Source organism: Triturus cristatus, chromosome 11 (assembly GCF_964204655.1).
Source record: "Triturus cristatus chromosome 11, aTriCri1.1, whole genome shotgun sequence".
NCBI classification, from domain to species: Eukaryota; Metazoa; Chordata; class Amphibia; order Caudata; family Salamandridae; genus Triturus; species Triturus cristatus.
The window spans coordinates 625,276,581-625,304,072 of record NC_140594.1 but is presented as its reverse complement, the minus strand read 5'-3'; the positions used below and the strand labels follow the sequence as shown (position 1 = coordinate 625,304,072).

General features: G+C 43.7%; 1 protein-coding gene across 5 annotated transcripts in view; it reads left to right on the top strand.

Annotated features, from left to right (window-relative positions):
• ANK1 (ankyrin 1) overlaps positions 1-27,492 on the top strand; it is an 826,509-nt gene that overhangs the window by 205,252 nt on the left and 593,765 nt on the right. For all 5 annotated transcript variants that reach the window (XM_085634053.1, XM_085634051.1, XM_085634052.1 and 2 more), the window contains exon 2: positions 23,596-23,697. In XM_085634053.1, coding sequence (XP_085490179.1) covers positions 23,596-23,697 — 102 coding nt within the window. The remainder of the gene's footprint in view (positions 1-23,595; positions 23,698-27,492) is intronic.

Here is a 27,492-nt window from a genome sequence, read left to right as displayed (position 1 = left end):
AAGCTGTGCACCACCATGGGTTGGCCACTCACAGGGAGTTGGGCATTGGGCCTGGCCTCCAGCCAGGAACTGCAGCCAACTCCATTGTGAGATGCAAGTGCCTTTAATTTTGCATTGCGACGAGGGCTGCTGAACGCATCCCCGCCACAATGCAAAATATAGGTGATGCGACCGCCATGGTGGCGGTTGCATCCTAATTTGGATTGTGGGGATGCCCCCTCATGGGCGGCGGTCCTAAATCCGACACGTTGGCGGACGAACGGATGGACGGAAGTCCGTCCGCCATCGTAATGAGCCCCAAAGTCCAGAAAATAAATAGAGCAACGTCATTAAGGCAACATTTAATTTTAAGCCAAAGATCACATTTACCCCAATTAAACAGTAACTTCTTATGATTGCTTTTGAGTGAATGTTGCACTTAATAAATGATACATAAATTGTGAGTGGGTCAGTGAGAGTGGTGGTACTTGCCATGTATCTGCAATTGTGCGTGAAAAGGATTTTTTTTATCAATGATTATGCTGTGTGTGACGTGTGATCTCTGCTTCTTGTCAGTAGTGGGAAAGTGAGAGAGACCCCATTTTGAGTGGAAGAACATATTAACATTATAGTATTAATTAGTTGTCTGCGAGTGGCAATATTAGAAGTAACAGCCTGGTACAATGGTAGTCTTCTCACTGGCATTCCATTAATTGCAAGATTTCTCTAAGTAATTTAGATAGATAACACAATTTTTTGCTATTACTGTAAGCACAAAACATGCAGATGAGCCTAATTTTAATACTGTTGTTGTCGCTCTCTGACTTGTGGGTGATGAGAGCCATGGGTTCCATGTCTGGGAATACCCGTCACACTTACCGCTCTCTCTTGCTGAGAAAAGCAAAACAGTGATGGATGGAATGCTTAAATTAATCTCAATCACTTGTAATTACCACCCGCTGCTTACTGTGTCACGACAGACAGGAACCAGTCGTATTTTAATCAATTTTGGCACCACCCCACAAGGAACAGTTCCGGCCACATTGCTAAGCAGCTTTTTCTCCGTCCGAGAACACAAGCGACCCAAGATGTGTTTCTGCCTTGTTGGATGAATGAGGTGCAGCCTAAGTCCCATGGCACTGCGACCTACCTGACCAAGTTTGGCTATAGCCATCACACACAGGGAATCTCACTTTTAAAAATAGAAAAAATGGTGGATGGTCCTATCACTTGCCATGGTACACAACTCAAGCTGCACTTCACTGGTGAGGTCCAACACAATTGACGCATGTCTTAGTTTTCTTGTGTCTCCATACAGAGAGGACATGTACGTGCAGTGTAGGCTAGACTGGCCCTTTTGTAGCCAGGCAAGATGTATTATGTGATTTCAAATCCCTGGACCCAGTCTTTAGTGAGATAGTGAATGTCCCCAGTGACCCGGGTTTCAGCCTCCACAGACTAATATAAAATTACCCAGATGTCATGACTAAGGCTTTCTGGGTATTCTTTTAATATGATGGGCCTGCAAGAGCCATGGGAGTCACATACTGAGGTTAAGGTGTTTGATTACCTCTTTTTCTATTTATCCGCAGCAAGGGTGCCCTTGGCTTAGCCTGAAGTCGGAGAAACACAAAAATGTGTAGAGGTGAAGGCAGCGCTGCAGTTCCCTGCATCAGCAGCTTATAAGCCAAACACCACAATAGCTGCACGTTACCCATAACCACTCTCACAAGACATCCCAGAGGAGGCAGCCTCTGAGGTCACTGCTTTATCCACGGTGGCTGATGAATAATGGCTGCTAGAGAACCTTGAACATTCTCTAAGGGGAGACACTACATTGCATTAGGAGTCGTAGGAGCTGCAGAGTTGGATGATGGAGCAGCTGTCACCTCTGCAAGGCTTTGTAAACTCACCTCTTTGTGGAAGAAAGGAAAGAATTGCTGAGGGATAACCATTTTAGTGCTTGTGCACATCAGTGCCCAATTTGTAGGAAACAGATGAGTGCCGCCGCCCATAGTTTTTTAGGTCTCGCCTGACCCAGCGCATGCGCTGGTCTGGCGAGACTTATTGAGAGGGCTCCAAAAAGTGCTACCAGGCCAGCCTAGAGCTACAGTGCATGTGCGCGGGCGCGGGCACGCCCGTTAGGTCTCGCCTGACCCAGCGCATGCGCTGGTCTGGCAAGACTTATTGAGAGGGCTCCAAAAAGTGCTACCAGGCCAGCCTAGAGCTACAGTGCCTGTGCGCGGGCGCACGCGTCGCACTTTACCGCTATTAGTTTCACTTTCGCGGCCGCACGGCTGCTTTGATGATTGTTCGCGATCGCGATCACTTTCGCGGCCGCACGCCGCTTTGATGTTCTCCGTGAGGCTTCAACAGATTGCAGCAGTTAAAACAAGCATTGGCATAGCCAATATGTCTCGCTTTTGGGACCTTATAAGTGTTTAGTTATGCAACTGTTGCATGGCTAAACACTTATAAGGTCCCAAAGGCGAGACCTATTGGCTATGCCAATGCTTGTCTTAGGTGCCCTCCATCAGCACTGCCGAGTGCGGGACTGCCTAGTCTTCATTGCATCGTATTCCTCTTCCATCTATCACCCTTCTCTTCCTGTCTTCATCCCTCACTCCTGTCGGTTCTTTTTCATGCCTGCTTCTCTTTTTCTTACTTTTTTTCTAATTTTCTGTTCCTCCCTTTTCTACTTTTCTTCCTCTTGCTCTGATGATGAAAAATAAGCCTCGGACCCCTAAAATGAATGTCGGTTCCCACCACCTGCAACCATCTGCAATATTATAAAGGCAATCATACAGCTACTGTTCTTAATTCCCCATCTATGTACCTTCAAGATATGTGTATCGTGAAGGTATGTATATGAGGAGTTAAGTATGATAAATATGTACTTAACTTTATGTGTTTACCTACATGGCATTTTGGGAGTCGATAGTCTGGCTTAGGTATTTTTGTACCCCAGTATATATAACTCGATATTCTGGTAGTATCCTAATGAAAAGATGCCCATGTAGAGAAAGAATGTTCAGCAATTTGTTGAGCTCTGCACACACTCCCTCAATCTTACGCCCCTGCCTAGATCACAACCATCTCAAACTTCACAATCGAAGGTTGCATTAACACCCGCTGGCGAAGATACTTATCCTGATGACGAAAGGGAAGATGATGAAGTGTCTGATGATTAGGACTTAAGCTCAGAATGGGACAACTGCCTACCACCTGTCTCACCACCGGCTGTTTCGCATCCCGCTGATTCACCACCAGATGATGAAGTTGGCTTCCAAGCCCTCTTAGAAGGAGCATCCAAGAGGTTTGACTTACCATTCTCTTTTGTGTATGATTTTAAACAACCTTCTTGTGAGTCTGTCAAAGCTATTCCTATAGCTGACTTTATTTGGAATGAGAGTATTAAAGTAACGAAGAATCCAGCAACAATTTCTGCTGTTTTCCTCTGTTTCGATAAAAAATATAAAGCTCCTGATGATACGCATTTCTGTCTGATTGGTTCATCCTAGAGCTTATTCCATGGTGATGCATGCTACTCAGCGTCGATCAAGGAACCCTAACAAGCTATCTGCCACTCAACCAGTTCTGGGGTAGCAAACTAAAGCTGGATCTGTGTGTGACATTGGAAATGGTAATTTTGCACACGTTGGCGTCAATGACCTCAGTCATGGGGGAATGCATTTTCTATAGCAGCCTAAGGAATCTTTACCTACACTTTTGCCTAATACCCATGGTTCCAAAAGTAATGAACAAAATGAAGAAAGAACCATGGGTAATCATACTAATAGCTCAAAAATGGCCCAGGAATGTTGTAGAAACATCATACACAGTAAAACCAGTTTCCAACATGTTGACCCTACGCCATAACCCTGTTGGCGATCCGAAATTCTTAAACATTTTGGTTTTACTACCAAACACAATACATTGATGCATATAGACATCCTAGAGGATTAAGAAATCCTAGCTAAGGCTAGAGGAGAAACAAGGAATAACACATACAATTTTAAATGGAAAGGCTTCTGTTTTCATGTCTGGATATAATATTCATCCTATATCATCTACACCAGAACAAGGACTTTCTCATATGTCCATTAAAGTTAATTTGCCAACAATATCATGTTTTAAGAGATCTTCCAATAAACCATTCTTGTGGACAATTAGGATTATCAATTACTCCTTAAAATTACTTTTTATAGCCTATCCCCATTAAAGCATCCTTCAACTCCTTGGCAACTAAATACAATCCTTTCCCAGTTGATGAAGAGTCCAATGGAACCTATACACAAAGCCAAATGGAAATATATTTTCTGGAAATAGTATTGCTGTTTTCATTACCATCAGCAAGAAAAGTAGGGGAAATTCCAGCTTTCACCATCAAAGAACCATATATGCAGTTTAGGGGTGATAGGGTCATATTAAGGGCAAATCCTTGATTAATTCCTAAATTTAGATCTGAATTTCACTTTAATAAACCTGTGGGCTTGAAGACATTCTTATAGAATCCTAAAGATGTTGTGGAAAGGCAGTTCATACACTTGATGTTAAAAGATGCTTTACATTTTTTATTTTTAGAACTAATATATTCAGAAAGGCAAACCATCTGCTACAAGCATATGGCACCCTTTGCAAATGTTTTGCCATTTTGAAGCAAAGAATTGCACGCTGGATTTCTGCAGCAATAGTATTCTGCCTTTGTAAAGCAGAGCAACCTTTGGAGGAGTAAGTAAGAGCACATTCTACAAGGAGTATTTTCACTTCTACAGCTTTGTTTGTGGGTGTGTCTTTCCTAGACATCTGTAGAGCAGTAACATGGAAGAATAGACGTGCATTTACTCAGCGTTATATTTTGGACTCAACAGTATAAAAGAATGTATCAGTGGCACAAGTGGTGTTACGCCATCTTTTCCAATTGGGTAAGCCTCGTCATAATCTACTTACCCACCAACCCGAAATACTACTACAGCTACTAATGATAATAATCATGTTGTATTGTATTGTTTAACTGCTTACTATTCCGGTTCAAGCATGTGCATCTATGAAAGCTCCAGTACTGGGGAAGAAAAACTCTACTTATCTGTAACCGTAGTTCTCCAGTACTGTTACATTTTTATAGATTCACATACAACCCCAGCCTCCTCTACTTTGAGGCTCACCCATTGTATGTGGTTTATTATTGTTCCCGATGGTACTAGAACATTTAGGGTATGGTGGCCTCTGAGGGGAGTGGTCATCAGGATGGTGCAGGCTGATTGGTACAAGTTTGGTTCTTTTCAAATGATGTGAATAGGATACTAACATTGATATTTTCTGGCCCTTACAGGCTATTTATAACACTGTGCTTCTATCTAGTTTTGCTGTGGGACTCCCACTTTGATGATAGGGAATGATTCACGTATGTGAATCTATGAAAGATACCAATACTGGAGAAACACAGTTACAGGTAAGTATAGTAATTGCTTATTTGACATACTGGCCGTTATAGTATCGCATGACATATGAAGCATGCAATGTTTATGGTACTGGTACTAGTATACCCTCATTAGATTGCATTTGCTACAGTGACCTGACCAGTACATCAGAAGGTAAGTATATGTCGGTAGATGTTGCGGTAAGAATGGCAAATATACACCTACTATGACAATGTAGTGGTAGTGTCCTAGATTAAAAATTATTGTTGGGTGATAATATCAATAATACAGTGTTATGCATCCATGGTAATAAATGGGCCTGGGAAATATCTTGAATGTTTTTAACATTTCTGTGGGATAGTTCCTTATTTATGTAGTTAAGGTTTTCACCTGTCCTTACAGACCCCTCAGTGTCCCTCAATGACCTCTTTTTGTGAAGAGTCTATCTTACAAATAGCTCTAGAAATAGCTCCTAAAAGGACCAACCTCTTTTCAGTTGAGGAGATATGGATAACCAGGAAGGTGAGGCATTCCATTAGGGCTCTGCGCAACCCGCAGTTGTCATAGAGTAAGGTTGTACATTTTCGCTGTAGGTGTGGCCGAGCGATTCCAGGGGGCAGCCACACCAGATGTGGAAACCTTTAGCCAAGGGAAAGTATTTCATACACACTTCCCTACAGTAGGAATGGTGAAATGATGCAGTCAAAGCGTTTTCATTTCATATTTACTGGCAGGTTAAGGTATCCCATCTGTTCCTTGAAAATGTAAAATGCCCAAATTGCTGCTCTGAAGAGGTGGTTCGGATTTGAGAGCCATCCCTTCACTCATCCAATAGTGATAACACTTTCTTGGCCTCCCCTCTGTTATCCGAGTGTTCCTGTCCATCACAAACCATCCCATCCCTCATTGATAAATACCCCTTCCTTCAAAGTCGCCCTCGAGCCCTGCGCGACCCCTCCCATTGCAGGTCCTGACCTGTAGTTTGGTTTTTCTCTTCTCAGGTGGCGGATTGGCTCGCCCTGGACGGGGAGGGATTCTCTTTCACCTGGGAGGAGGCTGTGAGCCGGGTAGGTCCCTCCCTCTGCCTTTTTGGGGGTGATTGACAGATACAAGTCCACTCAACATGGCTGTCCGCTCTGCTCATAACCCCGCAGCTCGGTCCCGCTATTCTGGCAGTCACCTATTGTTGTGATGCAGCCTTAAGACCCCCTTCTTACTGCCACACACTTCCTCCATCCTGCGCTGTCACCAACCCTGATGCCCCCATGCACTTCTCTGCTGCCATATCCTTTCTTCACCGTAACCAGCTCTCTCCTGCTGTTCTGTCCACATCTACGGGCTCTACCCCTGTTTTTGCCCAGCTCCAACAATGCGCCTGTGCCCTCATTACCCTTCTATGTTGGCCTGTTCCTTCCTTGCACCGCGTTACCTTCCCTTTTGTCCTACCCCCTTTATGAATCTTTGTTTCTGCCAGTGATGCGTGGTCCCCTCCCTCTGCCTCCACACTGTCCTGTCACGGTCCCTGCTATCCTCTCCTCTGCAGGCTATGGCCTCATCTGTTATTGCTCTCCTCTTGCTGCCCCTTCCCACCAGGCTGCACCCCTTTTCTTGGGCATTGCTGTTTTGTACTCACCCATGTAGTACTGTCACACTTAACCGCTCCCCTGCCTCCTTCTATGCTGTCATCCATTCCACCCTACTGCCCTGTCTGTCCCCCCTGCCACCCTGAAATGCACCAAGCTTTGACAAAGCCAAAATATCCGAGTTTTTCTGTGTATGTTTTCATGAGCATGACGTTGCATTTTGTGTATACTTATCATAAAGTTATTTCAGAATGCTTCCTAATTATGAGTGTTATAACTGTGGAGGGAGACGATGAGCTGTTTTCGTGATAGACTAATGGGGCCTCATGGGACTTCGGCAGGGTCCATCTACTGAGTGGAGGGGAATATTGCAGAACTGCCTGATGTTTTTAGGTCTCGCCTGACCCACCGCATGCGCTGGTCTGGCGAGACATTTTGTAAGGGCTCTAAAAAGTGCTACCAGGCCAGCCTAGAGCTACAGTGCATGTGCGCGTGCGCGCGCGCTGCGCTTTACCGCGATTACTTTCACTTTGCTTTGATGTTTGATCGCGATCGCGAACACTTTCGCGGCCGCACGGCTGCTTTGATGTTCTCCGTGAGGCTTCAATAGATTGCAGCAGTTAAAACAAGCATTGGCATAGCCAATAGGTCTCGCTTTTGGCACCTTATAAGTGTTTAGTTATGCAACTGTTGCATGGCTAAACACTTATAAGGTCCCAAAGGCGAGACCTATTGGCTATGCCAATGCTTGTTTTATGTGGGGTCAAGACATAGGACGAACAGATGAGCGATGTGTGTTTTTTGGGGTCAGCAACCTTGGACTTCTTTCTTTACCAACAACTCCTGCCTTGTTGTTCATGGACGGCTAGGCATAACTTAAGAAGAAATTCTTATTGTAATTGCATTTATATTGCACCCCATCCCCCTGGTGAAGTTCCTCTGTGCATTAGCAGACAGATAGCACGCTACACTGTGGTTGGGTGCTTGGATGGAAGAGTGCTGAGTTGCAGTGAGGCCTATGTGGTGCATTTTGGTGTTCTGCATGGGTGACTGTGGTGGTGCCCTTTCCTTGTCTTAGCTTGCTGCACCTAGATGTGCGATGGGAAGAGTGGGCGCAGGGTCTAGGGCGGTGCGACCGCACTGGGAGCTGACTTCGGGTGGGGCGTTGTGTTTGCAAGTATATTATGGTTTTAAAAGCACTTGCTGCCTCCAGCAATTTTGAGGCAACAATAAAAATGTCAAGAAACTGCAGTGATTAATGTTCTTCTTAGAGAGAGATCGGAGTTTCGACTAGTATACGTTTTGACTCATGGTAATGTAGCACAGAGGGCTTAGTGTGCCTGCTGCAAAGAACGTGTACCATGCAGATCACAAAGTGCATATTATGTAAATAGGTCGGTAGGTTACTGCTTTTGTCAGAGATCTTTTTTTACTTTCTGTTGCAGTTTATAAGTTAAAATCCTAACTTAGAACAGTGACCTATTAACTGTCATCAAAGAGCTGCATGCAAACTGCAAGGTATAAATTAGAGTGTTATGATTTTATCCCCATTCTTTGATTATTCTAATGTTGCAGAAAGGGTTCATTTGGATAGATATCAATTCTTATTATGAAAGAGAACCCCCAACCATGGTGTTACGTGTTAAGTTCTGAGTTTGTGCTTCTCCAGACCAATCACTACTAAACTATACTGCCTGCTGGTATGGTTGTCATGTGACTCCAGCAACTTGTTGTCCTCTGTCTTATGTAACATTTCCTATGCAGTGATTTACACACTTATAATTGATTGTATCTGTGTAATGTGTGTGATGTAAAGTGCTCTGACACCGTACACTGGTATAGGTGGCACTGTAAAACTAAATGCATCTGAAAGAGAGAGTGGTTATGGAGTCTTGAGGGGCACTGTTAAAGGGTGGTAGTGAATGAATCCATGGTGGAGGTGGTCATTGGGGGACGTCAACAAACATTGTCGCACAGGGCACCACCAGCGCTCGAGCCCTTCCTGAGTGTATGAGTTAGAATGCATGCAATTTACATACATTTATTTCTGTTCCTGATTGAACCGTTTTCTACACTAGATACAGGTAGTCACGTCAGATTTACTATTTATTGAACCCGAGCCACAGGTTAACAACTTGGTAAATGTTAGCAATGCTTTTTTAAGGGTTATCCAGGGATGACAGAGAAACAACCCACAGACATTCACTGGATCAGGGGCGGACTGGGAACCCAAAAGAGCCCTGGCAATTTTGTCGGACTTGCCCCCCGGGGTGTGGTGGGGGGTGCAAGTGTGAAGCGCTGCTGCTTTTGTTACAGGGGGCAGATATTGCCGCAAGGCTGCAAAACCGCCCCCCGGTAACAAAACCGCCCCCCACCGCTGCAAAACCGGCCTCCACCCTTCCTGCCTCCTGTTGTCTGCTATGGCTAGTTAGGCCCTGCACTGGATAGGCGGCCACCATAAATGGTGTCGAGAATTGGACAAGAAGCGGTGAAGAGCTCTCATGAAACTACCCAGAAGTGACTGACCGCCATGACCCCAAGGTCGGAGTGAGGTATGCAGGCCGACAAAACAAGGATCTAGAGAAACGAGATACGCAAATGTGGCAGGTCACAAATCAAGAAGGCTATGACCTAACACCAGGCATGTTCAAATAACATTTGCCCTTGTAGAATCTCATGTGCAGCGGAAGCAAGGCCCAAAGAATAGTCATGGCTATTTGGAGCCCACCCATTTGCAGAGACGGGAGAACCCAAAGAATTCAGCAGTCACCTACGTATAGGGTCTATGGAGTCTCCTACCAGAAGCAATCAAAAGTTGGCCCATGGGGATTCACAGACAGCTCCGTAGAGAGACTATGGAGTACTACCCAGAAGCGTCAATGTGCAAACCGAGAAATTCACAAACATCTCAGAAGAGGGTATATATGGTGTCACCTAAGGTGGTGAAGACACAACCCAAGTATTACCACATACTCCTCAGTAGAGGGTTCATGGGGTCAACCCAGAAGCAGTGAAGATGCAATCCAAGGGGATTGACAGGAGTCACACTGATGCCATATTGATCATTGCTGGGTGGTCAATACAGAGAAAAATCTGAGAACAAAGGGTGAAATCTGCAGTGAGATAGAAACTGCACAAGTCTCCCAATAGAAACAGTAAAATGATGGAAGGGAATAGCAGCCTCCTCTGCATGTGAATAACAAACCTGCTCCAGTTGCCATGTGAGTGAGTGTTTATGCATGTGTGTAGTGTGTGTTGTTTTATATAAATTCCTGCAACTCTCCCTTCACATGTCACACTCCAGCTAGCCTCAGCGGCCAGTTACACCTCTGAATGCACAGCCCACGCCTGATCTCAGGCTGCAAACGCTACAAAGCCTCGGTGCTAGAAACAGATCAATGCAGTGGGCCAGCGCGGTGCTTTTCTATCCTCTGCAGGCTGAACGCTGCGATATTTGCATCGCGTGCTCAGCACTCACACAGACATGCTGTAAATACTTCCTTTTTAGGTCTGGCTGAGACAGCTTTACCTCCCTGGTTGATAGAGCAAGTGTATCGGAGGAAACAGTAAATGGAGCTGTGATTGTTCATTTTCACTTGTATGGTGCACAATGTAACACTAGTGTGGTATCCATTGTGTTTTGTAAACTGTAGAATGCATTGTTTCAGGATTTGTGCTTAGTTTTTGGTGAGAACTGTTACCTTTGACTGGGCGTATTGGAGGTTGCACCATTTTCTAATGGTGGTTAATTTTTCTTTTCTTAACAAAACTGGCCTTTAGCAGAGATACTGCTTAACAAAGCATGCTCACAGTAATGTTACGCATATTGTTTGCATTTATATAGCGCGAACAACCTTTTACCTGGGCGCCATTTCAAGTGGAGCTGGGACTATCCATAAATCAATAAAGTTTGTTGGTGTTTGATTGTGAAAGGTTAGACAAGAGTTTGTTGAATACTTCGTTGACTAGTGATTTGCGCCAATTAGTGCCAAGGTAAAAAGGTAAAATCTGTTTTTTTAAACATCTGATTTGCATGGGCATATCTGTTGAAGAATTTTCATATTTTTCTACATTATCTGGTTCGTTGCCCATTGCTCGGCTGAAGTAAGGGCTCTCTGTTTAAGCATTACTGCCCAGAGAAGTGATTGTGATACAATATTGTGTCATAAGAGGGTGGTTGTTAAAACTAAACTAGACGTATCGGTATATCATAATGGTTAAAAGGATTGTTACTGTGCTGTAGTCACTGAGCTCTTGTTGTGGCTCAGTTCGACCAACTGTATAGTAAGTCGCCATGTTTGTGTTTGAAGCTATAAGGGTTCCGTCTTATATATGCTGTTTGAAGATACTCATTTGAGGTGTGTCTAGAATGATGGCGTTTGACGATATAATTCCACGAAGAGTGCTGTAGTTAATCCAGTGTAACCCTGATTAAGACCTGTTTTGGGGGGGTGTGGTTTGGGCTGGATGTGGTGTGCTAATGGTGAGTGTGTGGTGTCTCTTGAATTATGGTGGATGTGTGCATCCTTAACTGGCTGATCTCCAAGTCAGAGACAACACATGTGCAGTGTGATGTTCATCATGGCTTTCTGGAGGGAGAAATGTCTGTCCTGTAGGAGACAGCAAACTATGGAAAATAGGGTGAAGCATGACAATACTAGAATTGATATTAACTGACTATAAGAGAAAAGAAATCTGCATGGACAGGAAACATTACAGATATCTAATACAGTTCAATGGAGCACTTTTGCAATAAAATCTCTTAAAGGGAGCATCAGGTGAAAAATAAAAAGCTTCTCCTCCTACTCAATCTTACATTATCAACAATTACCAACAATAAGTTTTCCAGAACGTCTCTTTGTTGAAAACATCTGGTTGTACGGTAAAACCTATTGTGACATCATTCACCAGATGATCCCTTTAAATGCCAAGGCCCGTGCAAGCCCTGGTGTGAAGGTTTTGGATGTATGTATGCGTGTGCATGGTATTTCTGTTGGGCAAACCTAGCCATATGGCAGTGGAGCATTATACATGATCAAAGACAAACATAAAGTCATCGAGTAATACAATTTGTAGTTGGGCTGTGGACGGTTAATACAGTGTGACGCATTGTTTTTTAAGGTACTGAGACTTCAACTCCCCTCAACTGGAGCAGTGTTAGTGTGGTCTTGATGGATACGGGGATGTTGTTGCAGATCCTGGGTACATAGATGGAGAAGGCATGTTGGCCTGTTATTTATTTTTGTACACTTCTGAGTCACCAGTCTGATGGATTCCTGGCTGCGCGTGGGCCTAGAACTACCAAACATTGTGAACTTGTCTGCAAGATAAGTGAGAAGGTGGGCCGTGATGGCTTTGTAAACGATTCAGTGGTTTTGAAGATGATGTGAGTTGGCAACACCAGCAACGATGAGGTGTTCTGTTTTCTTTGTGTTTCCGAATGAGGATCAAACATGTCACAACCTTGAGTTTTGTTTTGTTGTGGTAGGTGATGTGACACTACTATGATAGCAGTTACACTTAGAATGTGTTTATAGTTACCTGGTATGCATGAGTATCATGAGCAGGTCAGTGAGCTTGCAAACCGTTTTGAGATGTGACAGTGGTGGGATTTGTGATATCCGAAATGCTAGGTAAATGGAAGCCACACTGGTGTGTTGGAGCTGTAGAGTTAGGAGTAAGTGAATGCTGAGCGTAAAAAAATAATTTACTGCCGTCTTTTGCTCTTCTTGTGTTTCTTTGTGTTTCGGGAGAGAGCGGGCAGGGCTGTTCACAATTATTTGTTGGCTTCTTAAAACTAAAGACCAACCTGTCTTCTCTAAGTATTTTGTTAATTAGTGAAGATGCATAAGCATAAAGTCAGGAACTATTTTGCCTTCTCAGTAAAAGGCATGATGGTCATGTAAGGTATTTGGAGGGTGGAACAGGTTATAATTCAGGACACAATGTTAAATACGTGCCCGGTGACTTTCAGGTGGTAGGGTCAGCAGTCCTGAGAAGGAATGAAAGCAAAAAAAAAAAGAAAGGAAAATCACAGTAAAAAGGAAATAAAGAGCAAACAGAGGCTGCGCTTATTAACAAAGTCATCCTCAAAAAACAGCACTACAGTGCGCTCAAAGGGGAGGCATGAAGGAAGGGTGCAAGCAATTAACTTCTCCTGGGTGTTCCCTCTGATGTACACTACCATAATACTGATTTTTTAAGATTGTGTTACATACATATATTGGCCAGAATATTGACTACCAAAATAGTGTGTAGGTAAGTACATATATGTGAGTATAGGTTTACAATACCTAACTCTACATGCACGTACCTTTAAAATATATATATTTTCAAGGTACGCACTTGTGGAGTTCAGAATAGTAAATTTATGCTTATCTATATGTACTTTCTTTCAGATTATTGTGGTAGTGGATATCCTGTGTATGTTATTTGTAGCATGATATTTTTGTGCTCAATATTCCCTCATGCTTCTCCCATGGAACACAAGTGCCGCCATGTGTGCTTCACTGAACACAGACTATACACGGATATGCGACTGGTGCCTCTCCGCGGACCAGTCCTTCAGCGAATATCTCACTCATAAGTACACTTCCCACAAACAGTCTGACAACACAGCACAGTCAACACACATTTTTGTACAACACAACATTTTCTTGAAGACTGGAGCTGGAGGAGAGTGAACAATCAATGGAAGGAATATTTAAACAGTCCACCATTAACCTTTCAGCAGGACAGGGGCCTCAGGGATTTGTTGGCTTGAGCAGATCCTATTTCCAAATGTAAAACGATACTTCCTGAACACACTTGCAAAGTAGATGCTGTAGATATCATTAATGCAGTATTTGTGGCGACTTGCTTTTTCGGTACATCTTTCATTACAGTATGGGACACTAGAAGAATTTTCTGTAAGGTAATGTTTTATTTGGGTACGGATATATGTTGCATATATCAATCGCCGTAACATTTCTGCATAATTATGAATTTACTAAATTTGAAATGTTTCTCCTTCAAACTGAGCGAAAGTTACAAAAATAGGCAACACACAGTGGCAGACTCTCTCCAAAGTGTAACTGGTCATCTTTGAGTCACTGGCCTAATTACTACCTATGAGGTGAAACTAGCTCAGATAGAACTAATGTCTATGAAAATAGTGAATAATGCGTCCACAGAATGTGCGGCATTAAACTGCATATTTTGACTTTTTTGCCATATAATTTAGTCTACCCTGTACCATAATTTGATCCTCCATTGCCACATAATTCAAACAGGCCTATGTATTTTCTATAAACTGGTCAATATGTATTATTAGGGTGTGTTTCCTAAGGGGCAATTCCTGCATGAGCTTCTGCTCCTTTGTCTTAATGTTTTTTAAAAATTGCTAATTTGCTACTATTTTTCCAAATATTAATTGGAGAACAGTCTCCAAACAGTGTTCTTGCGAGGTCTGGATATCCTAATGAATTTTAATAACAGTTAGTGGCCGAGTGTTCTTTTTGATGCACAACTTAGCAGTCATTTAAAAAGAACCAAATGTGAGAAACCCCACCCCAAACAAGTTGCTCTTCAAATACTAATACGGTTTATATTTACCCACTGTTACTGACCCATTGTGCCTCAAATCACAATTAAAGGCACATCAGTGCATATGCCCTTCAAGCAAAAGCCCAATAATAACTCGTCAATGAATTAGCCTCTAAAGAAGCATGTAATCAATAACATTTCACGGGTCAGGTCCTTTAGAGAAAAGCCCAGTCCACTATTCTTCAAAGAAAACCACAGCAAGGAGCCAAGCCCATTAATAACAAGCTTTGGACAAACCATCATGTTTGACGTTGACCAACACTCTTTTGGCTTTGCCAATGCCTGTTTTGTCATGGTTTTGGTAAAACCCACGCTGTGGGCTTTAGTGTGTGGAAAAAATGTGAATGAGACAGCAACAAATCAATGGACGGTGGTGCAAGTGTTTTTAAAATCAAAAAGTCTTCACTAACTAGACCTAAAAATGGTGGTAGATACCACCTAACTAGACAGTAGAATGATCTGATTTTATTTGATCTGGCCATTTGCATATAGCGTCAGAAGCAATTGTGAGACACCAAGTGGTTTCAAGGTGGTAGGTCACAACAAGCCCGTTTGAGCGCAAGCCCAGTGCTCTTCATTCATTAAGTAACAAAGAATCAACAGGGACCACCCCCAGCTCGAGTCACACGAAAAAATAATTTAATAGCCTTTCTAAAAGATACATTATTTTTAACCTTCCAAAAATGTAGGGGCAGTGCAATCAGCAATATTTCAGTGGGTCTGCCCTTAAAAAAAGAAAAGTAAAACCAACCACTCTTCACTTCTACTTTAAATAAACTCGCAGTTTATAGAATTTTACCTGACGGATCCTTGAACTAAAATTGAAAGGAGTGAAACAAAACTGAACACCCAAAATCGACAATGAACAACACCTCACTCTACAGGGCCTACAAAACTGAGATAAAAGATACTTCGTGGGCTAAGCCCTTTAAAAGAAAGATACGTGAGCTATAATTGACTGCGCTTGGCTATTAAATTAGAGAAATATGCACCATAATACAGCTGACAGATCTTTTGAAAAAAGGGGCACAAAGCTGCACTTCCCTGAATTAGTCCTTCAAAAACAAAAGTCAACAGAACAACTCTTCTCTGGATTCGCTCTTCAAAGACAGGCATGTTTAACAACCCTTTACTAGGAAACACTGTGCAGAAAAGGGCATGGGAAGGTACTTCTCCAGACAATTCTTTGAAGAAAAGTTTAACTGCTAACATGCGGCTGCCCGAGGCGCCCGCAGGGTGCCCTAAGGAGGGCGGGCCTCTAGTGCCAGCAAGGCACCAGCCCACCCTCCCTCTTTGAGGTGTGGGGACCCCTCGGGGAGGAGCCCCCCTACTCTGGCAGCCAGGGTGCTGCGGCGTGCAGGGCGCGTCATTTCCGGGGCGCGAGGAAGGGGGGGGGCCTCCCCCACCCACTAGCCTTCCTCTTTTGCGCCCTGGTCTATCATGTCTATCAAACAAAAGTGTGTTGTGTGTTTTATTTATGCGTAGAACATGCATGCTATTGTGCTGGGGTGGGAAGTGTTGCCTTCTGCTGGTGCTATGTCACTGAACAGACTCTTTAAAGCACAACAGAGTGATCAGAACTGCTGCACATTTGTCTCACATTAAGTGATGCTCTTGCGGCCAGTTCTCCTGCATGAATTACAAAAGGCATGTGGTGAATTGCACTCATTCCTGGGGGTTCTGCCGTTCTCCCTCCCAGGAGGCACGTCTGGGATTCAGTCATTTAGATCCTAAGACGATTCCTTTGAATATTTCAGTTTGTTTCCACCCTTCCTCCGAAAATGCATTCCCATTAACACCTTACTGCTCTCAAAAATCAATTCGCTTATGCCCAGAAGAAGACCAGTGCTGTTGCAAATCCCACAAATAGGCTGAAACATTTTCTGGGCACTGACATAAACTAATTCATGTAAATGAATCTATCTGACTTCTTTGTAGTGAAGAACCTTATGTTGACCACCTTAAGCTGTTTGTTGTGTCTGTAAACAGAATTTAAATGTAAAATATAATCTCATGTCTTTAATTATATATTTAAACCTTTTGTCTAGTGCAGGCCCAGGTGGAAGCTGCTTCATAGTGGTTTTGCAGGTTAGGGGAGGAAATTCAATAAAAACCCTCTCCTCTTGTTCCACAAACAGCAAGTCCATGTCTGTGGTAAACTGATGTGCTATGCAGGTTACTCAATTGCATTCTTTATCACTTGTCACTTTGTGGTCCTCGAGGCATTGTCCCATAAGAGGGGAGTGCTGTTGTTGTTTTATGGCTTCTAGCACTCCTTGTGTTTCGTCTTTATTAGGTCTCACCCAGGGACAATGCCAATACTTATAGCGGTCTTTGCGTCAGCCATTGTTTACCATTAGTTGGATTTCTCTTTTGTTTGCTTTGTATTGATGGTTTTCCATTTGCTTTCATTCTGTTTTTCTGTTCCCTAGAGCATAGCTTCTTTACCATCCTTTTCATTAAATGAATTGCATCCTTCTACTGCTCACATTCAGGGAACTACCTTTTTCTTTTCACTTTGGCACTCAATGGGAGTGCAGGTGTTTTTGTCTCGCGCCCTTGTGTGCTGCTATCCCCACAAATCCTTACTTCTGACCTCCCCTGTGCTCTCTGTTACTCACCTCCTTTCCCTCCCCCAGCTCATCCGTTGCTTCACCCATCTTCTCCCAGTCTGGCTTAAAAAAAAAAAATCACACCCTGACATCCCCCATCACTCCCTCGACTCCTCTTACGCTTTCCACTGCCCATGCAGAGCAGCATCAGCAAAATACACTGGCAAAGGAAGAAGGGCTGCATTGGCAAACCTAAAAGGCTAGACCTATTGGTTTTCCCAGTGCTTGTTTTTGCTTTCCAGAACTCATATATAATACTATGACCTTGTGAATGATAACATTGTTTGTTATTTTAAAACAGTGTGCACCCTGAATATTGCCCCCAGAATAAAGATGAGACACAGTATCTAGGACAAAATATCAAAAAACAATATCGACAGTTAAGAAAGTCTAGATATTCTACACCAATCTCCACATATATATAACTACGCGGTACATATATTCTCAAGGCCCATAGATGTGGCGTTAGGAACAGCAAACCTATACTTCTCTATATGCACTTACCTTTCAATGTTTTGTCCCTTGATATTCTGTCCTCGATTTTCTAGTACAATGATATTCTGGGGGTCGATATAACGTCAACTCAAAGTTTTCCTGATTCCATGCGTAGATAGCTCACCTAGTCCAGGTTTATCCTTTGCATCCTGGTACTTGGATTCCTGTTTATTCCGATTCTTTGAAAGACTGCACTTCTTGTATAATGTGCTAAGTGCAGGAAGACACGTGTAGGCTGGGATACAGACTACAAGCAGTGTTCTATTTGTGTGATACGTTCAATGAATTTAACGACAGACTAAACCCTCTACTGTTTATATTTCAGTTGGTGGTGGCACACAAATGCACACATAGCCGCCGCGCATATCATGACATCCCAGTATTTGAAATATTGTCTCCCAGAGCCTCCTATTATGTGACCTAGCACTCTGCCTGAAAGAACACTTTGTATTGCCTTACAACTAGACTGTTTGAGAGAGATGTTTCTACTAACCAGGTTTAAAAAGTAGGGTTTATCTACCTTTTGACTCATAACCGGGCGACGTCGCTGTATGTCATGGTCACAGGACCTCATCCTTTGGGTGGAGAATATCCATCAATACGTGCATCAAAAGATTTTTTGTTACATGTTTCATTACTTTGCTGCTACTGGCTATTATATCGGACAGCTTTGGGACTGGAGAGAAGCCACCCTTATTAATTATGCATGTTGGATTGCTCTAAATATATCAACATATGAAACAGCTGAGAATTATCAGCTATTGAAGATTATTGGTTATTTGATACCGGACGGTCGTTCTCAATCTGAATGCTTTTGTACAAACAATATAATTGCCCTGAAGAAGTCCCAGCTGAGTGGGACGAAACGCGTTGGCTGAAGGTTGTTTGATTGAAAATAAAGGAGATTACAAATCTACTGTTGGGACAAGTGAATTCTCTTGCATCATCTGTATCTAATTGGATTACCATGGACATTTAAGTTTTCTTGCGTATGTGTCAAGAAAGGTGGTGCAGTTCTGATCTAGTATTGCATTGATTGTTTCCTGTTTTAAGGTAGCACCCTTGGGCAGTGGGTGTTTTCAGAACCTGCACACAGATCAATATAATTACTGTAAATTTACTGGTGTTACTGTCTATACTGGTGCTGCGTTAGTGTTTTATACCCAACTGTCCTTCTGGTGCAAAGGTTTAAAAAGTAGGCCTGCAATACTATTTCACATTGATAACTGGGAAAAGAACACCAACATACTTTATCAAAATTGGATTTGATATACAACACATGCACTCTATTATACATCTGTGTACCAAACAACAGCATGATGTACTATGTATGTGTGTATATACTGAATTTGTAAAGCGCAAACCTAGATACAAAACGAAGGAGCACTCTACATGCAGGAGAAGAGGGTATCTTACATCTACACTGGAACTCTTCACTCCACTGCTCAGAGGGTCAAGGATACATTGAGGAACAGGAAATGTACTGGCACATGCATCAACGTAGGCTTTTGCGATTCCTTAATTGCGATTATTTAGGAATCGCAATTAAGGAATTGCAAAAGCCTATGCATGTAGGAATCGCTATAAAAATAGCGATTCCTACACATTCCTTAATTGCAACTCGCAAATTGCGAGTCGCAATTAAGGAATGCAGTCCCATTCATTCCTATGGGCCTCCAGGCCCATAGGAATGAATTGGAGATTGCATGAGCAATTTGCGAGTACCAGTAGGTAGTCGCAAATTGCTCATGCAGTTTCAACGGTGCAAGGGTGTCAAAATGACACCCTTTTGCACCCCTGAAATTGATCTGTGCACATATGTTGCCCACACACATGCCCTAAGGGCATGTGTGTGCGCAACATGTAACTTTGAAAAATGCACAAAAGTGCATTTTTCAAAGTTTTTGCAAATTACCATGAAGTTCAACTTCATGGTAATTTGCTCCCCCTATTAGCGAAATTGCTAATTTTTTTACTTTAATGCATTGCATTTAAGGAATATCAATTTGGGATTCCTTAAATGCAATCGCAAATTTAAGTAATCGCATTTTAGAGATTCCTTAAATTGCGATTTTTGCATTTGGGATGATGCATCCCAAATGCAAAAATACAGGTCGCAAAGGGGCAGATTCTGGGAATCTGCCCGTTTGTGACCGGTTTTTCCTTTGATGCATGTGCCTGGTAATGTTGTAGCTGCTTCCTAAATCCCAATGTCCTTTTCTAATACTTAATCACTTTGGTGCTGTGTGTGTGGGGGTGTGGACTGACAAACCAAAACTTTGAAGCTGCTGCCACTGCACACATTAAGTGTGAGTCCTCAGTGGCGTATTTTGTACATCTCTGTAGGTCTCATTTGTGGTATTACGTCAATTCAGCAGGCTTTATCCTGAGTACTGGGGCCAGTTCTGGATGCATCACCTGCAAAATTGTCCTCTGTTCTTGAGGCATCGTTTGGAACAATGTGTTCAGTTCTAAAAGGCAGAAGAATTGTAATTGATGATGTGGCCAGATCTGGAGTAGTGTGTGCAGTTTCAAACAGCAGAGCTTAGAAAAGTGAGGAGGCCTTTGTGTTGTGTAAGGGGGAGAATGTTATTAAAATCAGAATTTTCCACTTATTTTAAGGTGCGGGGCAGGTATTGGTGCATTGGTCATCTCAGAAGCTGATTGAATTCGCCACAGAATGAGAAAGTGGCTGGCGAGACCTATCTTCTGTTTGGATACAGATCCCCTTGACGTCAAGAGGCAAACACACAAATACTGTTTTGGCTACTAACACTATAACATCACAAATAATTTTGTGCTTTGTACAAGGAGTAAGAGATTAGCACCAGTGTGCCTGAAAGATGCTTGCTGTGTCATTTGGCTTGATGGAAGGATCTAGGGCCAGATGTACGACTATTTCATTTTGCGAGTCTCTCATTGCGATTTTTTGTGACTCGCAATTAGGGACTCGCAAAATGAAATGTACTAGTGTGTCTCAGACACATTTAGTGATTCCCAACGGGGTCGCAAATGACCTACCTTATCAATATTCATGAGGTAGGTCGCAAATTGCGACCCATTGGGAATAGCCTGTAATCACAGGGATGGTGGCCTGCTGGGGTCAGCAGAACACCATGTCTGTGATTGCTTTTTAAATAAAGCATTTTTTTTATTGACATGCAACCCGTTTTCCTTAAAGGAAAACAAGATGCATTTCAAGGGTAGGCAGTTGTCCGTGCAACCACTGCCTGCTCTTTATAAATGTTGGTGCCCACATTCCCAAAGGGGAAGGGGTCCCTTGGAGACCCCTTCCCTGTTTGCGAATGGGTTACCACCTCCTTCACGGAGTCGGTAAAATATGAATGTTTGCGTCCGCATTCCAGTTGCAAAACATTCATACATGTCCTACGACTCGCTATTAGGAAGGCACGCCCTTGGCACCCCGCTTCCTAATACCAACTCACAAACCCTATTTAGAGAGTCGATAATAGGTTAGCGGCTCGCAAAATAGGGTTGGTACATGCTGACTGCTGTTTAAGCAGTCTCTGTTTGTGACTGCAAAAAACAACGTACATCTGGCCCCTAGTTAGCTACCAGACACCATCAATCAAGCCTCCGAAATGGCATTTGCTTTCTATATATATTTAGTCATTTCAAACTGTAGTCCTTCAGTCTTTGAGGGAATTTTCAGAGTTCTACAACAGGTGCAAGTTTAGCAGGGCTTTTCTAGATAAGAAGAACCAGTTCAGCAAAAGAGTCATCCCATGATGTGGCAAGACAAAGATGCTCTGATACCCAGTAACATCTTGAAGCTCGTCTTGCAGCTTTCCTGCGCCCAGCTTTATGAGAGGGAGATCTTCCCCAGAGCTCACCATCGAGGCTGTAGTTTACCCAGAATTCAAATGTAAGCAGGAAGGTGATGGCTGCCATTATTAATGTCATTGGCAGTGATCACATAATTTAAAGTGTCACAGTGTGAGCCTCCACAGGGATGCATTAATCTACATTTTACAGGTGCATGTCTCCAATAGCCAATGCATAGACTGATGCTCTCGAGGTGTGAATGTTTACCCCTTCCAGGGCCGGCTTTAGGGCGGTGCAACTGGTGTGGCCGCACTGGGCGCTGACCTCGAGGGGGGCAACTGACTTCAGGGAGGGTGCTGTGTTTAGCAATAACCTAAGATGTAAAAGTACCTGCTGCAGAGTTCCTTGTGCATCCAGCTTTCAGGCAGCAATACAAACCTCATGATAACTCTTGTGATTAATGTTCTTGCTAGACAGAGAGAAAGAGAGAGATTGTAGTTTTGTCTTAGATCACTTTTGACTCGCCATAAAGTAGCACAGAGGGTTAATATGCCTGCTGCAAAGAACAGATCCGTATTTTAAGTGGATAACGGAGTAGATTAGTAAAACCAGCCTTAACCAGCGCTTTAAAAAATGAAATGTATATGAGAGAGGGGCTATGGAGACATGATGGGCACTTTTGCGGGATGGTAGTGAGGGAATCCGAGGAGGAGGTCATGGTGGGCGCAACAAAAAGATTGTCGAACCGGGCACCACCAGCACCGGCCCTGTCCCACCCTGCTGATGGGCATTTTTCCTCCTGCATATGCTGTGTTGTTTATTCAGGCAGTGCAGGCAGCGAAAGCCCGTCAGAAGGAAAGACGCGTCACAAAGGCCTCTTACCAATTTTTATCATTACTTTTCTTAGTATATTGGAGACTTATGCGTGTGAAATGCTTTTTTCAAGGGACTCTTCAAGCATGACTGGTGTAGGCTAACAATTGAAAAATAGGTACTTACCACTGATGTGCATGAGCGCTATCTGCACTTCCCTTTTCACATTGGAAGTCATTCCCTTTTGTAGGTCCCAGGCAGGAAGCGTGTCATTGTGAATTATTTCCTACAGTGCTGCTTCTTCACAGGAGCATTACTGAGAATGCTAATGTCTTGCAGAAACCATTTTTCGGTTAACAAATGGCTGCCATTTTGTGACATCAATTTACAGTATCGAATTGTCTAGTCTCTGTGGTCATTCATGTCAGCACAATAGACTTTCTGCTAGTGCACTGCAGCCAGGGAGCCTCTCAATATTTCTTTCATGTTCAGAAGTGCACCACATCTCCTCTCACTCTGCTGTTCTCCACCTTGGTCCTCACAGATGAGCATCTTCACACAGCTCAACGCAGTTTTGATCCTGTCCGTAGGCGACCCATGCGCATGTGCGTCTCAATATTTTCTGAGACTAAGACATGTGGATCTGTATAGCCTCCACACTGGCCACAATCTCCATTTTCCCCCACACAAAGCCATTGAAAAGAGAGCCATAACCTATCCCTGAGCGCCACCAAGAGTGTCTTGGTTGCGGGCTTGAAGCTGATTGCTCTAAACTTTAACCGAATAGTTAACCCTACTGGAGGTCTACATATGATGGATACCTACAAGCCCTGATGAAACTGGTCCCTGCGAAACAAGTGTTGGGTTGATTTTATGTCATTTGAAAATGAAATCTATCCATTGCAATGGATTATCTCTGAAGTATATTTAATATATGATCGAAAAGAACATGAGGAGAACTTGACTTTTGAATTTATGTATCTGAACGATCAGAAAAACAAATAAGAGCATCCCCACAAATTACATTATTCATAGATATATTTATTTATTGATCTAAGTGTTTTTGTACAGCGCTGCACAACAGCTTTCTGTTGCTTCTTTTGCTGTGCTAAATATAGTACGTTGGGATAACGGGGAAGGCGCAATCCAATATATCTCAATCGATACTTATAGGAGCATGAAGAGGCAAGCTTAAGCAATCCAGAACAGTTGTTTTTCCAAGCCTTTTCTAAAAGGCACCCAGTTAGGCCATGTTCATATAACTGATCTGTTTTACCCCTTATGCACAAACACTGACCATTGGCGTATTTTTTCTCTCCTTAGGCCGATGCGACAACTAGCTTTTTGCGTGCCGCCAGGGCTGGCAACTTGGACAAAGCCTTGGATAACCTGAGCAATGGAGTAGACATCAACGCTTGCAACCAGGTGAGTAACGGTGGCCTCTGACCAGGTGAGCGAGGGCGGTCTGTCACCAGGTAAGTGAGGGGGGCCTCTGACCAGGTGATTGATAGCTGTGTGTCACCAGCTAATTGAAAGGCTTCTGTCCACAGCTGAGTGAGAGAAGTCTGTCACCAGGTGAGTGAGGGAAGTCTCTGGCTAAGGTAGCGAGAGTGGTGTGTCACAACGGTGAGAGCAGTCTCTGACAAGGTGAGGGCTTTCTGTCACCAGCTGAATGCAGGTGAGGGGGAGCAGTCTAGACACCAGGGGATTGGGAGCAGTCTTGACACCAGGTGAGTGGGAGTAGTCTAGACATCAGGTGAGGGGGAGCAGTCTTGACACAAGGTGAGTGGGAGCAGTCTAGACATCAGGTGAGGGGGAGCAGTCTAGACATCAGGTGAGGGGGGAGCAGTCTTGACACCAGGTGAGTGGAAGCAGTCTTGACACCAGGTGCGAGAGAGCAGCCTCTGATGGGGTGACCAAGAGCAGCTTGTGGTCAGATGAATGTGACTAGTCTGTCCCAAGATGAATGACAGCTCTTTTTCTTTAAAAGAGTCCGGCTTAATAATAAATATATAAGAGAGGCCTTTGTCTAAGCCTGTGCCTAGTCAAAGCAGTGTGAATGCTTGCTGTAAAGTTAGCCTAGAATGTGTGTTCCCTTGTCCATCTAGCTTACAGTCAAATAAATCTGTTAATTCAGACATTTCAGCAAGTAATGGAAGAGATGCCTATATGTGTCTTTTTAAGTAGATCAATATCATGCCTTTTGGTTGCAATTCCGATATCTAGAAGGCCTTCCGTATGTCACTTCCCCACAGGCCTGTCAAGTTAAGGCAGGGCTTGGACAGGGGGACTGTACAGGCACCAGGACCAGAATCTTGGATGAAAGCAACTCCACACTCTTCAAGTGTAGAACTTGGCTGGTCCTCTGGGTGCGATCACTGGCTTCCCTCCAGGCGTCTACTGTAAGACTTGTAGAGGACTCCATTGCTAGTCTGTTCATTAAATACAATTAAATACAATCTTCTCTGGGACCACCAGAATATGGTATTAGTCAAGTAGAAATCGCGGACATTGGGTAGGTCCCTGGCACGGCTCACATGCATAAGAGTCTGTGTTCCCATGAGTTTTATTGGGAGCACCAAAAAGAGGGTGGTAGGTTTGAGACCCTTAGATGGAATAGTACAACAAAATACTGACCACAAAAATATTGTGGAACAAAAATAATATGGTAAAAATATCGACGTAAAAAATATCGACTTTACATACTTATAATGTAAAATAACGTTAATTTAATAAAAATTAATATGTGTAAAGAAAAATATATAACATAAAATCATATAAACATTAATCTACTATACTTTTTTTAAATTACACTTTGAAAACACGTTTCAATAATTTTTAAAGTTAATATTAAATAATAAATGTATTATATACATAAACTAGTCTGCGTTTGTTTTAAATATCTTTTTATTTAGATTATGTTCCATAGTAACCACTTTGAAATACAAACAACAGTGGTATGGAGGACAAGTACATAGGCCCTCATTAGAATGGTTAACGGGCGAGCGTTCAAGCGCCATAGCCGCAGGCAGGTGTCTGTAAAGGGTCGTCAGTCCCACCTGCCCAATTAGGATAGGACCGCCAGCACTGCGGTCGGAATGTGCCTTTTGTACTGCAGCTTGCACTGCAGCCCACGAAAAAGGGCCACAACACAAGCCACAGTACAAACAGGCACTTTTCAAGCATCCATGCACCGTGTGCCAGGCACCTTGTGGTGCCTGGCATACAGTGCATGGATGTTTTGGAGGGGCACCACATGTGCCCCCTGGCCACTTAGTAGTGGCCCATGGGGTACAGTGGCCCTGTTTGGTCCCCCAAAGTCCCTTTCTGACAGCCTTTTCGTGGTGGTGGGAACGCCATGAGAAGGCTGTGGGAAATGGACATCCTAATCCCTATGGCGGTGCCTGTGTAGGCACCACCTCTGTTGTAGGGATTAGTGTCCGACTGCCACCCCAACAGGCTCCTTTACCCTCTCTAAGGCGTGGTCTGTCCCTCTGACCACTGTGGTCTGACCTTCCACTTCGTATACAGTGGTCCGACTGATGGCCACGAAGTTGGTTTGGACTGCCACTGATAGCCTGTCGGTGGCAGTCCCACACATCAAAATGAGGCCCATAATATGCAGAGAGTCAAACAGCAGTAAATCTATATATGCAAGGTGGCACATGGGAGGTAAAACACTACATTACCTAAAAGCATTTTTCTATCACCCTTTCTTAGCTGCTTGCAATGTTTATATGCAGGCCACTCAACCATGGAGCATGTTGTGGCTTGTACTTGTTAAAGGCGGGATTGAGGGGCCCCTAACAACATCATTGAAATCCGGCCCACAGTAGTTGATCTACACGCCACATATTTTGCAGAGTTTTCGGGGGCAACCCCTGAGGTCATATTTGACCTTTTTGATGGCCATATAAAGGTCCATCCCCCTCTTCCATTACTGAACAGTTGGAACCTCAGCCACCCCCATATAAAGGTCCATCCCCCTCTTCCATTACTGAACAGTTGGAACCTCAGCCGCCCCCCACCACCTCGCCACATCTCACTTGGCAACCACGAACCCCAGGGCGCTAAAAAGAAGCTGGGGCCTTGGAATAGTTGTTCGGGATACCTAATATGACATAAGGGGTCTCTGTTGGAAATGCAACCTCCAGAACTTTCCCAAGTTCCTCCAAAATCTCAGTCCCGTACCCTCGGTTGAGGGGGCATCCCCATAATGTATGCATGAACCTCAGTGCAGACTTCAACACCGTGGACCATTCCACTCTTTTAGAGAGGATTAGCAGGGACAGTGTTGGGGGGAAAGCTCTGGATTGGATAGGCTCCTTCATGAAGGATAGATTCTTCCAGGTTTTCAATAAGATTTGTTCCTCTACAATGCTACCAGTCACCTGTGGAGTGCTGCAAGGGTCTTCTCTTAGCCCAGCGTTGTTCAATGTGTACTTGCAACCCCTGGTGGATATTGTAACACCCTTTGGGATCTTCAGCTTCTCATACGTGGACGATACTCAGCTGTTTTTTTTCTCTTGCCCCAGACATGGACCATCCAGTGGCCACCTTAGGACCATGTCTGGAACAGGTGGCCAGCTGGATGAACAAGTCTTGTCTTAAGTTGATTGGAGTCAAGACAGAGCTTATGATTCTTGGGAGTAACCCCCAGCCTCAAAGGCCCTCGGTTGGCCAGTCTGCCTTGGTCCTCTTCCCGCTCCTAAACCAGCCATAGCAATTCTGAGGGTATGGCTGAAAAAAACCTGACCATGGAATACAAGGCTACCAGACTGTCAACCTCCTGTTTTGGAATCATGCGCATGTTGCACAAGATTCTACCTCTTCTCCCCCCGTCTTCGAGGAGGCTGGTAGTGCAGGCTCTGATCCTTTCTCACTTGGATTACAGCAATTTGCTCTACCTAGGTGCTCCCAAGGCAGGGACGTGTAAACTCAAGGCCATGCAACACGCGGCTGCAGGACTGCTCGTGTGTATTCATAGGTATGATTTAATTAGACAGGGTGTGATTGACCTCCACTGGCTGTCCATTGCCCAAAGGATTGAGTTTAAATTTCTGTGCACGGTACTCAGATCCTTTTATGCGAGTGGTCGGCCAAACTCTCACCAACTGGTCACCCCTTATTCCCCTAATAGGCTTCTTAGATCCTCCAACTCATTTTTAGTAACCATCCCCACTGTCAGAAGGGCTCGAAAGTGGAGGATGGTCTTTTGGC